The 12,143-nt window shown below is 38.9% G+C and overlaps 1 protein-coding gene across 1 annotated transcript; it reads left to right on the top strand.

The window, feature by feature from the left end:
- Nucleotides 1-1,027: 1,027 nt before the first annotated feature.
- On the top strand, nt 1,028-11,068 carry oxtra (oxytocin receptor a). The gene is made up of 2 exons (XM_044025150.1): nt 1,028-2,520; nt 10,490-11,068. The coding sequence occupies exons 1-2, from the start codon at nt 1,593-1,595 to the stop codon at nt 10,738-10,740; spliced, it is 1,179 nt and encodes a 392-aa protein (XP_043881085.1). The 5' UTR covers nt 1,028-1,592; the 3' UTR covers nt 10,741-11,068.
- The last annotated feature ends 1,075 nt before the right edge of the window (nt 11,069-12,143 follow it).

Below are 12,143 nucleotides of genomic sequence, written 5' to 3'. Positions count from 1 at the left end.
CACCAGTGCAATATCATACAGTATATCCTGGATAATCACACACACACACACACACACACAGAGGCTTTGTCCCTTGTGACTGTAAAGCAAACACAACGTCCAACATAAATCATGTTGTTCCTGTCATCTCGCTCCAATCTTCAGTGCATCAAATGGATTTTCAAGCCGAGCTGTGAATCCAGTCCAAGATGCCATTTGACACGGACAATAATAATAATAATAATAATAATGATAATAATGATAATAATAATAATAATAATAATGATAATAATAATAATAATAATAATAATAGTAATAATAATAATAATAATAATAATAATGATGATAATAATAATAATAGTAATAATAATAATAATAATAATAATAATAATAATAATAATGATAATAAATAATACAAAAGCAGCAGTACTGACAGCTGTGAGGGGGTGATTTTTTTTAATTTTATTCTATTTTATTTCATGTGCCAGCAAACATCCTCTCTCTCATAAACACCAGAGCAGCCACTGTGGGTGTTTCCTTGAGGAGATCACACCACTAATTGTGTTTAGTTTTGAATCTTAAAGCGTTAGAAAGGAACTGTAAGATTGTTTTTTTCAAATGTATGTTATAGCATATACCTGACTTTAACCCCGTGTTTTAAACAAACGTGTGTTTTAAGACACGGTTTAAGCATTTGTTTATTAAACAGCTGTTTACATTTCAGCCACTGTGACTCATGGCGAGTTCCTCGGCTCTGGTGACTTTAAATCTTCAGGAGAAATTGGTTTAGTCCTCATTCTTCATCTCATTGACACGTGTTACATTGTCAAGTGCAGCCACTGTTGTCGCCTCATGGACAGATTTATAGTTTTACACTCATGGTTCATGCTGTGAGGAGGGTTGAGGTTCTGAGGGACCTAACTGTGGATGAATGGCTTACACCGCCACCCCATGGTGGTGCCGGGTAACACTGAGGACTGTAGTCAGTGAACTGAGGAGAGAAGCTTGTAGCAGCTCATACAACAGTCACTTGTGTGCTGCAGCGTGCCATTGTGATTCTCAGCAGTCGATGATAACGCTCGTGTTTCTTCAGCCTTTCGTTTTCTGCGAGCAGGATTTTTTTAACCTAATGTTTGTGTTTTTTATTCTTTTTTTTTATTTTGAGGACAAACTGCACTGATTTTCCTGCACTTCTCAATTTCTCTGGATTTATTCAGACTGGGATTTTGGAAAATTACCTTTTCACTATTATGGTGCTTGTATTTTAGACCATTTTGCTTTTTTGTGGGTCCAGACCAAGCCCCTGAACCTTATCTTGCTTTCTTCCTTTGGCTCCTACTTCTTCTTCTTCTTCTTCTGCTTCTGGTTGTTAACATAATTACAGACATGTATTCATTTCGCGCGCCTTCCTTGGCGAACATGGGCGACTGAGACCCAGCGAAAGTGATTGAATCATTTCTTTGAATCACTTATGAATCATATTCCGAGCGTCGTAACGAGTCGCCGCGTGTGGACACAGGACTGACTGTCACTGAAGGAACCTCCAGGTGCCCGCTCCAGTCATTGCATGACTGCACAAGCCTGACGCATCAGCAGAGGACGAGACTGCGGCAATGGAAAGTATCTCCAACCAAAGTGACTTTTGGCAATTTAACGAGACCTGGAGGAACTCGAGTCTCCTCAACTCCAGCGGCGGATCGAACCAGACGAATCCCCTGAAGCGGAACGAGGAGGTGGCGAAGGTGGAGGTGACGGTGCTCGCCCTGGTGCTGTTCCTGGCGCTCGCGGGGAACTTGTGCGTGCTGCTCGCCATCCACTCCACCAAACACAGCCAGTCCCGCATGTATTACTTCATGAAGCACCTGAGCATCGCGGATCTGTTTGTGGCGATATTCCAAGTTCTCCCGCAACTTATCTGGGACATCACGTTTCGCTTCTATGGACCTGACATCGTGTGCAGACTCGTGAAATACCTGCAGATCGTTGGGATGTTCGCGTCCACGTACATGTTAGTTTTGATGTCTGTCGACAGGTGTTTGGCGATTTGTCAGCCGCTCCGTTCTTTGCACAAGAGGAAAGATCGTATCTACGTGGTGCTGTCGTGGTTCTTGAGTCTGCTCTTCAGTGTTCCACAGATGTTCATCTTCTCCATGCGCGAGGTCGACCCGGCTGGATCGCGAGTGTACGACTGCTGGGGCGACTTCGTGAAGCCGTGGGGAGCCAAAGCCTACATCACCTGGATCAGCCTCACCATCTACATCGTCCCGGTGACCATACTGAGCATCTGCTACGGTCTGATCAGCTTCAAGATTTGGCAAAACTTTAAACTGAAGACCAGGCGCGAGCAGTGCATCAGCCTGACGCCCAAAACCTCCAAGAGCAACACGCTGGCCCGCGTGAGCAGCGTGAAGCTCATCTCCAAGGCGAAGATAACCACCGTGAAGATGACTTTTGTCATCGTCTTGGCTTACATCGTCTGCTGGACCCCCTTTTTCTTTGTCCAGATGTGGTCAGCGTGGGATCCAGCAGCGCCTCGCGAGGGTAGGTCACAACGCGCAAAAGCTTAATCATGCGCATCGATAACATGTCAAGTACGCAGTTATATATATTATGATTGATCATTAATAATGATCGTTTTGGAATGATGACGATGATGACGCGTGAAAACGTTTGGGGGCTTGATGATCCACATGCCTCCTCATCCTGCTTGGCGCGCGTAATTTACGCGCAGGATGAAGCGGTCATTAGTGCAAACAGGGCACAAAAACAGGTCCGAACTATCATGTATGTGTTTGGCTCATTTACATATTATGCAAATAAGCTGTTTTAATTAAGTTAGTGGTATCTTTGTTTTAGAATCCCAGTGCAGGCTTTGGATTGTTCCATTTGTCTGCTGATATTTTACGACTGTTTTCCTGATATTCAGCCATTTCAAACAAATACTTCCAACTTTATTAAAGTCAGTCCTTGATCCTTGTCCTGAGACAAACTGAGTGATGTCAATATCCGACCAAATAATCGCATAATATCATCGATAAAAACACCAACAGGCTGCTTGTTGTGTGTTTAAACAACAACAAACATCATTAGTAAGCTCCATACATCCAAGTTCCTTCCTCGCGCTGCAGACATCGACTGACGGCTAATCATTAATCAAATCAGTGTGCGCCACAGCGCGCGCCCAGCAGCGTGTGCCTGTGAGGCACGTTGGAGTGCGTCTTTGACATTTAACCACAATAGGGCAATAAACACGTGTATCGACCCGGTCCCTGTGTGGCCACACCCATTATTACAAGAGGAGACTGAATGTTCCAATGCGACTCATCATGACAGAGACTGTTCAACTGAGATAATATGTATTAGCCTGGTGATAATTATCGACATGCTTCATTGTTATCATTTGATGAATCTCCCTCTCTCTCCCTCTCTCTCTCTCTCTCTCTCTCTCTCACTCACTCACTCCTCATGAGTGCAAAACAAATGTAGTTCCAGAAATGTGCCTTCATTGTTCTGTAGGTAAAGAGTAGAAAGCCTCAGATTCTTCTGAAATAGAGGCTAAGAATGGGAACAACAATGTCAGGAAATGTCACCATGAAAAGCCAGAAAACAGACTTTTATGTTAAAGGTTCTGTGGTTGTTTGTGTTGAAGCTTCCGGGCTGACTGGTTCTGTGTGACTGTCATTCTTCTCTTCAAATGGCATTGTTCATGTCACCTCGGTTACGGTACACACACACACACACACACATATATATATATATATATATATATATATATATATATATATATATATATACTGTATATACGTATTGTTTTATATTGATATGAATTTATGATACCCTTTTTCAGTTGCACACAATTACAAATGAAGTGTCATAATCTTCTTATGGGCTGTTCAATGGTTCTGTTAGTCCTTGTTTATCAGACCCCTCGTGTTTGTGCGGTCTGAGTTTTTTTTGGTTCCCAGAATGTTCTGCAAACCATTAGAGAACATTCTCTAAAGGTTGTATGAAGGTTGGGACAAAGTAATGTTCTGGGACCAAACCACAGGAGAGGAGGTCCCAGGTTCTCCTGTTGTTGACACAAAAAGTTTATAGTTTAAATAAATAAATAAATAAATAAACCTTTAGAGAACGTTTTCTAAAGGTTCCCAGAACGTTCCCGTACTGTTACTTTTCTACAACCTTTAGAAAACATTAGCTTCACTGTAACCCGCGTATCGCCCACAGCTCTGACAATGCTACATATCAACATTCAGATTTACGTTCACACCAGATATTTCCACCTTTGAACAAAACAAGTGCATCATACATTGACTTTCGGACTTTTTTTTGAACACTTAGCGAGCATATTTATTCATGCACGGACAGACTGATGCTTCATCTCGTCACATGATTCCATTCTGATGGTCAGAAACTGACTGGGAGTTGGAATTCAGCTGCAGTTGCAGAGGCCTTGATCAGTGCAGAGGTCTCGCATGTGAACGTGACTCAGCTCTGACACAAGCGGCCATGACACGTGCCAGTGTTTGTGTACCGAGGACAGAGTGGAGTGTCACCATGTGGAGATAAAGTGTCCATTAGAGTCATACTTAGCAAAAAGAGCCGAGACCAGACAACACAAAGCTGTAAAGCTCATGCTCATAAATATACCAAGGATCCACTCGATTACATGGCTGTAGCTGTCTTTATACCCCAGTAAAATGTATTATTAATGCTTATTATTACTTGATTATTGTTTATTTGCTCCAGTGGGGACATTTCACATTAACATCAACATGTAAATATGCCTTATACTTACTTATAGCCATTGGGACATTCACATTTGTAGTCCTGATGCAGGTTAATGGAATAAGACAAAATACTGTAGAATAAAACACAGTAGAATCCATTAAAAGGCTACGATATCAACAAACGGAGAAGCAGCATACTTTGTGTTCTGTTATTAAAGATGGACTACTTTAAAATATGAGATGGAGCCAGACAAACCAATAACAGGGAGCTTGTATAGAACATACATTGTATTGGACAACCTTTTTTTTTTTTACTTGAATGTATTTCAACCTTGAGTAAAAGAACATTATTTGTTTTAAAGGCCATTCAATCGGCTTGTGCTGAGCGACTGGTGCACTCATGAAGAGTCACCTGATATTTTCCTGCTCCATTTCCAACCTAAACCTGGCTCAACAATTAGCTGTGTGTCACACTTTGACACACAAACTGTGCTCTCACTGGGTGATACATGAGAGGATCCATCGATACAACACTATATCACTGACGGAGACGCTTATTTTAGCTTTACATAAAGACGTGAAATGGAGCAAATGTATGGAGGAGTATTAACGCCACATGTAAATCTAATCTCAGAATTCTGAGAAAAAAGTCAGAAATCTCTAAGATTAAAGTCAGAATTCTGAGAAAAAGTCAGAATTCTTGGAAAAAGTCAGAATTCTCTGTTATTAAAGTCAGAATTCTTGGAAAAAGTCAGAATTCTCTGATATTAAAGTCAGAATTCTTAGAATAAGTCAGAATTCTCTGATATTAAAGTCAGAATTCTTAGAATCATGCTGTTTGATTTTTTTTTCTTTTGGTATCACAAACAAAAACATTTTTTTTAATTACATGTGGCTCTCTTATTCTTCCACACAAATGGCACAGCTCTGTAGTCGTAGATTACATTACATGTCATTTAGCAGATTTACAATGGAATTGAGTACAATCAGCCAGGGGTGGAGTCAAACTTGCGACCATTGCGACCATGATGTCTTTTGTACACAGGCTACCAGTCTTAACCACTGAGCCACCCCCCAAAGATATTTCTGGCTTTGTCTTAAAGAGCTGAATGAAATCCCTCCTCCATCTTAGAAGCAAATGAACCATGTGATTGATTACATCTTACAACCTGAAGTTACAGTGAAAGAGCCGGGACCTTTTAAAGACTGGAGGTTTTTACCAAACCATTAAGCCCTACAATGACATTATTGGAAATGTCAGAAGATGGTTAAATACTCACTTAAATCCTGACTCAGGCAAACATACTCAGTCCAAGTACAAAGCCCAGTATTTAATATCTGTGTTATTTTAAAAGGTCACTTTATATGTCCTTTCAACCAGTGGTAAAAAACAAAAACTGGATCACCAGGGAGAGACTTTCCCAAGTCGTTTCACCCCCCAAAAAACGTATAAAATGTAAATGAAATCACTTGTTTCAGTTCCCATAAATGAATTGGTGAAATGTCCTTTGGGCTGCAGCGCCGGCTCTGACAGTGAGACAGATGCAACACCCTGCAGATGATTATTCTGCCTTTCCCCTCACTGTGTGATTTATCATTCCCCTGTGGTCGACATTGTGAATGAATTCAGCAAAGACCTATTCATGACAGTTCCCCCTGTTATTCAAATAAGATCTGTGCTGCACTTTTCATCCGCCCTGATAAGAATGCGTGATACGCCAGAACGTCTTTTGCAGTGTGTGTATGTGACTGGATTACTGCATTACTACATCACAGCACACTGATGATGTTGTTGTTGTTGTTGTTGTTGTTGTTGTTTTTCGTTTTCTGTAAAACAGTTTCAATTTAACGGCTTCTTCTCCCACGTTTGATACTTTTCAGTACAGTGATAAAACAGCATGAAGAGAGTCAGATAAAAAGAAAAAAAATCTTAAGAAAAAGTCAGAATTCTGACTTTTTTCTCAGAATTATGATTTAAATCTCAAAGAATTCTGACTTTGATCTTAGAGAATTCTGACTTTAATCTCAAAGATTCTTTTCTTAGAATTCTGACTTTTTTCTCAGAATTATGACTTAAATCTCAAAGAATTATGACTTTGATCTTAGAGAATTATGACTTTAATCTCAAAGATTCTTTTCTTAGAATTATGACTTTTTTCTCAGAATTCTGACTTTAATCTCAGATAATTCTGAGATTAGAATCATGACTTTAATCTCTGAGAATTATGACTAATCTCAGAGAATTCAGACTTTTTTCTCAGAATTATGACTTTAATCTCAAAGAATTCTGACTTTTTCCTCAGAATTATGACTTTAATCTCATAATTATGAGAGAGATTAAGGAGAGAGATTTTGCAGTGTGTGACTGGATTACTCCCTCCAGCCTATAGCCTATAGTACAGCACACTGATGCCTGACTGATGGCTTTTGTGCACTTTGGTGTTTTTGTTTGCTTTCTTTCTGTAAAACACTATTTGAATTTAACAGCTTCTTCTCGTACTTTCACTTCTTTGTTTGAGACTTTTCAACACAGCACTGATTCTAAAACCCCGACACTGTCGTGTAGAAGAGTCAGTTGATGACCACTCAGTTAAAACTTGTGTTTGTGCTCATATATCACATCGTTAATAGCTTATTAACAGTTCTTATGAATCATGTGTGTGACTTTTATGCCCTCCCTGGGATCATTTGTGCTGAAAAATTGTCATTAGAGCTCGGAGACAATCATTAGAGACAGTGCGAAGCCAACGGGAGCACATATATGCCAAGAGAGTGATTAGAAATCACCAAGAAGAGGTTAAATACAGGATATGAACCAATTACACAAATCCGAATCTCATTTGCCAAATGTCAGTAAGAACCGTGCGTTTGACGGAGCGTAAATGTCACCCGACATGTCATGATGTATCTACACAGGACGCTTCCTTGCAGCTTGTGTGGAGAGATAATTGTAATTCGTTTGTGCTCACGTGTCTCGCTCTTCTGTTGCGACGAAAACATGTTCAATGCTTGATGTGAGCTCGTTCCAGATAAACTCATGTACATGTGTCGATTTAGGGCTGCAGCTAATGCTTAATCGATTCATCTGTTGATTATTTTCTCCTTTATTCGACTAATCGTTGGTCCATAAAATGTCAGGAAATGTTGAAAAATATTGATCATTGTGTCTCAAACCTGGAAATGACTGTTTGAATGATTTCTTTGTTATCTGGAGCAAAGAAACCAGAAAATATTCACATTACAGGAGCTGAAAATCAGAGAAAATGGTTTAAATCTTTAAAAATCACTTAAAGCGATTAATCGAAATCTAAATAGTAGACGATTAATTTAGTAGTTGATTAATAATCGATTAATCAAGTAATCGTTTCGGCCATAAATTCTATGTTGCTGCAAAATGGCTGAAATGAGCTTTGTGAGGATTACAGCACTCACAAACGCACAGTGACAACAAATGTATTAACCCTTAGTGCTCATGCAGCATGAATCTATGCCTCTGGTGCACCCGTGGGAATAATACACAACTCTTTCTTTCGTCTTCTTATGTGAAGTTATGATTCATTTTATATCGTGTCTTTAGTCGTGATATAAAGTAGCAATAATTGTGCAGAAGTCACAAAATTAGAGCGTTTTTCTTTTCTTTTTGTTCATAAAAACTTTGAACTTTGAACTGTGACGTATTTGCAAAATTTCACAAATTCAATCCGACTTAAAACATTTTGAGTACTTTTTGCTCAGGTGTGTTTATATAGAAAAAAAATCATCAGATTGCCTGTAGGTCAGGGGTGTCAGACTTGGACCTGTAAAATAATATCATAATAAGTTTTTCCCTTTGTTTTACATTTAATGAAGTTTGTTTTTTATGAACAACCTGAAATTTCTTGAGAAAAATAACAAAAATATTATGCAAATGTTTAGCATTTACACTCATTTACATGCAGAACAACGTACAGATGACAGTGGATCTACAAAGGAATCTGAAACTGACAAATATAATATTTCACAGTATGAGTGAAATTAACAGTAAAATTTAACAAATTCATCCTGTGGGCCGGGTTGGAGCCTCAGGTGGGCCATTTCTGGCACGTGGGCCATATGTTTGACACCCCTGGCCTGGACTGTGCTGAAAAAAAGGATATAAGACACTCCATAGTGCACATTCTTATAATCTCTGTATATATTGTATATTGTATATTGTATATAAAATGCTCTATGTTCTAAGGGTTAAAAAAACGAGAAAACAAATATTTTAGAAATCTTTCATGAACTTGTTTAAAACTAAAACTTATATTGTTATTTATTTGGCAAATAACTCACTAGGCGTCTCTTAGAAGGCAGAAATTAATCAAGTATAACATTCAACCACTAAAACTAAATTTTCTCTTCAGGAATACAAGTAAATGACTATAATTATTAGAATCTTAATCAAGAAATTATAATGTGCTTTACTCTTTTTTTCAGCTTTTTTTTGTAAAATTTCATGGATAAGAATAAGAATAATATTTTTGTATTAAAAATATAATTAAAGAGTTTCTAAATGCTGGTGTATTTACCGTTACACAAACATTAATAATGATTTTGATAATTACCAATGCAGCTGTGGCAGAAACCTTACATTAGGTCGTGGTCTATAATAAATCTATGAAGCATCATATGTCTTTATTATATACATATATTATTGACTTCATTCAGCTATGAGATAAATAAGCAGTGCTAACATCATGGTAATTATTTATCCAGTTCCAGCCTCTACAGTAATAATGACATAACATAAAGATGTGAATCATCACAAGTGAAAGACCATCATTAATGAGCCAAGCATCATATACACTTAGCAGCCACTTTAAAGGGCACATGGTGTTCTTCTGCTGCTGCTGATGATGCTGATGATGATGATGATGCTGCTGCTGATGCTGCTGATGCTGATGCTGCTGATGATGATGATGCTGCTGCTGCTGCTGCTCACTGGATATCGATAGTTTCTAAAAGAGCAGCCTCTCTGGCACCAACAGCCATGCTATGTTCTCTTAAATCACATTTCCTCCCTTTTCTGATGTTCACTTGCACATGCACCTGTGTAGGAACAGAAGATAGAAGATAAACACTCAGCCGGTCAACAACACTAGAGTCAAGAAAATATAAATAAATCAATGTATAAATTGTGTTCTGACATATTAAGTCAAGCTTCAAAACGATTTACTTTGTCACAGAGAAATCCTGCTCTCATGCACAAAATCACTATTTCTAACATGTATTTTGTGTTCTATCATGTTTTTAACTCTTAAAACACAGAGCATTTCGCCTGCTTTTTTTCATTTTCATCACTATGTTTAAACATACAGTATATACAGAGAGGTTATAAGATTGTGTAATGTAGAGTGTCTTATGTCATTTTTTTCAACACAATTTCATTTTCACCAACTCTATAAACACACCTGAGCAAAAAGCTACTCAAAATGATCAAAATCGGATTGAATTTGTCAAATTGGGAAAATGTGTCACAGTTAAAGCGTGAATAGGTGACCTATAAACACCCCAGGATGTCCATATATGGAGTGGTATATCATTCCCACGGCAAATTACCATGAGTGCACCTGCGGTACAAATCTGTGCCGGGTTAACAGTGATAATAATAATAATTGTGCTCTGCAGTTATGATGCACAATTTCCCCAAGCATCTAACTGCAGCCTGTGTTTATTATTTATTTAGTGTCATTCAGGCCCTAAAACACTCTGCTCACAGTACAGTAACTTGCCTCTCTTTTGCCACTCCTCCCTCACAGCCATGCCCTTCATCATCTCCATGCTGCTCGCCAGCCTCAACAGCTGCTGTAACCCCTGGATCTACATGTGCTTCGCGGGACATCTGTTCCAGGATCTGAGGCAGAACTTCCTGTGCTGCCCCGCTCGCTACCTCAAGGCGTCGCAGTGCCGCTGCGAGCGTGACTTTGACTACAGCCACAAGAGCAACTCTTCCACGTTTGTCATTAAGAGCACGAGCAGTCAGAGGAGCTTTTCGCTGAGCACCACATAAGTGCGTCCACTTAACCCTCCGTTCTCCCCCTGAACCGGCCTACTTGGCCTTTAACCACGCGCTGTCGTCAATAAAAATACCCTGCAGTTTGACGTCTTCAGACACTTCCTGCCTCGAGGCTTGCTGTTTAAGCCCAAAAGGGCGGAAATAACAATTTAAAACAAAGTATTTTATTCAAAATGTATGTGTAAAATTGGAAAAAACTGTAATTAAGGAGCAATATTTTGTGAGTCAAGACAAAGACGATGACGGGCCGAGTCGAGCACTTAACTGAATGTTTCCTTTCTGTTTTTACATTTCTGTTTTTTTTCCTCTTTTTTTAGATGTACAGTGTATATTTACATATTTAAAGGGCATAATGGGGGAAAAAAGAACATATTTTAATGATATTTAAGCTCTTAGTGTTGATTTAGTTGTTGTCACCGGCAAAGTAAAAAAGAAAAACAAGAAAAGCAAAGTTTTGTTCATCTGTGTTATGATAAATTTGCTCACCTGTCCTAAATATTGTGTACAACGTTGCTGAATTTGTTACAACTGCGTTCCTGTTAACTGTTACTTGAGCTATTGTTTAATGTGAGACGTGAAAGCTGTCACTGGTGAGGATTTTATTAAAGGCTAAACAGGCTAAAAGTCTCCGTATCTCTTGAAACATATCTTTTGTTCTCCCGTGACGTCACCGAGGTGCTGTGATTCACGCTCAGCAGCCTGTTAAAGGTGGAACGGCGAGTTTCTGGAGGCTCCAGTCGCTGCGTTATTCAATCTTTATTCCGCAGGATGTGGCAGCAATAAAGGTTAACTGTGACCGTGAATTAATTCCAGCACTCGCCGCTGTTAATTAAGTCCGAGGCTGTTGTTCACTCGCGTGTTTCAATATTCATTTGTAAATAAATATTCAACAATATGACCTGTCAAGGATGCGTTGATCCCTCAGTTACAGCACGTCACTTATTATCAGTAACTCGAGCTTTTAATGTGTGTGTGTGTGTGTGTGTGTGTGACACAGATAGATGCAGTTTACATACATTTGTCCACTCCAATGCAGCAATAATTTAAAGAACCCATATACTGTAGTTATTAGATGTTTATCTTACTTTCTACAGTCATCAATATTGTTATAAAAGTCAGGATTACGGATGAAAATGGGTGATATAATGCTATAAATGACTAAAACAGATTCAAACATAATATTGGTAACAATAATAATAATAGCAATAGTAGTAGAAGGAGCACTTGGTGGTAATTTTTAATTAGATTGAAGGAATTCATTTGCTCCAGGGAAAGTGTCTGCTGCTTGTTGTTGTTGTCTCAAAACAACAGGTAAATGAATCCCTACTACTCTCTAATTACAATCAGCATCTTCAGTGGAACTGATGAAGAAGAGTCACAAACAGAGAGATGAATCG

The sequence above is a fragment of the Solea senegalensis genome, linkage group LG4 (genome assembly GCF_019176455.1).
Source record: "Solea senegalensis isolate Sse05_10M linkage group LG4, IFAPA_SoseM_1, whole genome shotgun sequence".
Taxonomy (NCBI): domain Eukaryota; kingdom Metazoa; phylum Chordata; class Actinopteri; order Pleuronectiformes; family Soleidae; genus Solea; species Solea senegalensis.
Note: the sequence above shows the minus strand (reverse complement) of the source record. Positions and strands in the feature narration are given on the sequence as shown.

Bases quoted from the DNA above. Each gene is read 5' to 3' on its own strand.
- oxtra (XM_044025150.1), top strand. From the start codon at position 1,593: ATGGAAAGTATCTCCAACCAAAGTGACTTTTGGCAATTTAACGAGACC. The intron at 2,521-10,489 runs GTAGGTCACAAC...CCTCCCTCACAG, and splicing joins TCCAGCAGCGCCTCGCGAGG to CCATGCCCTTCATCATCTCC.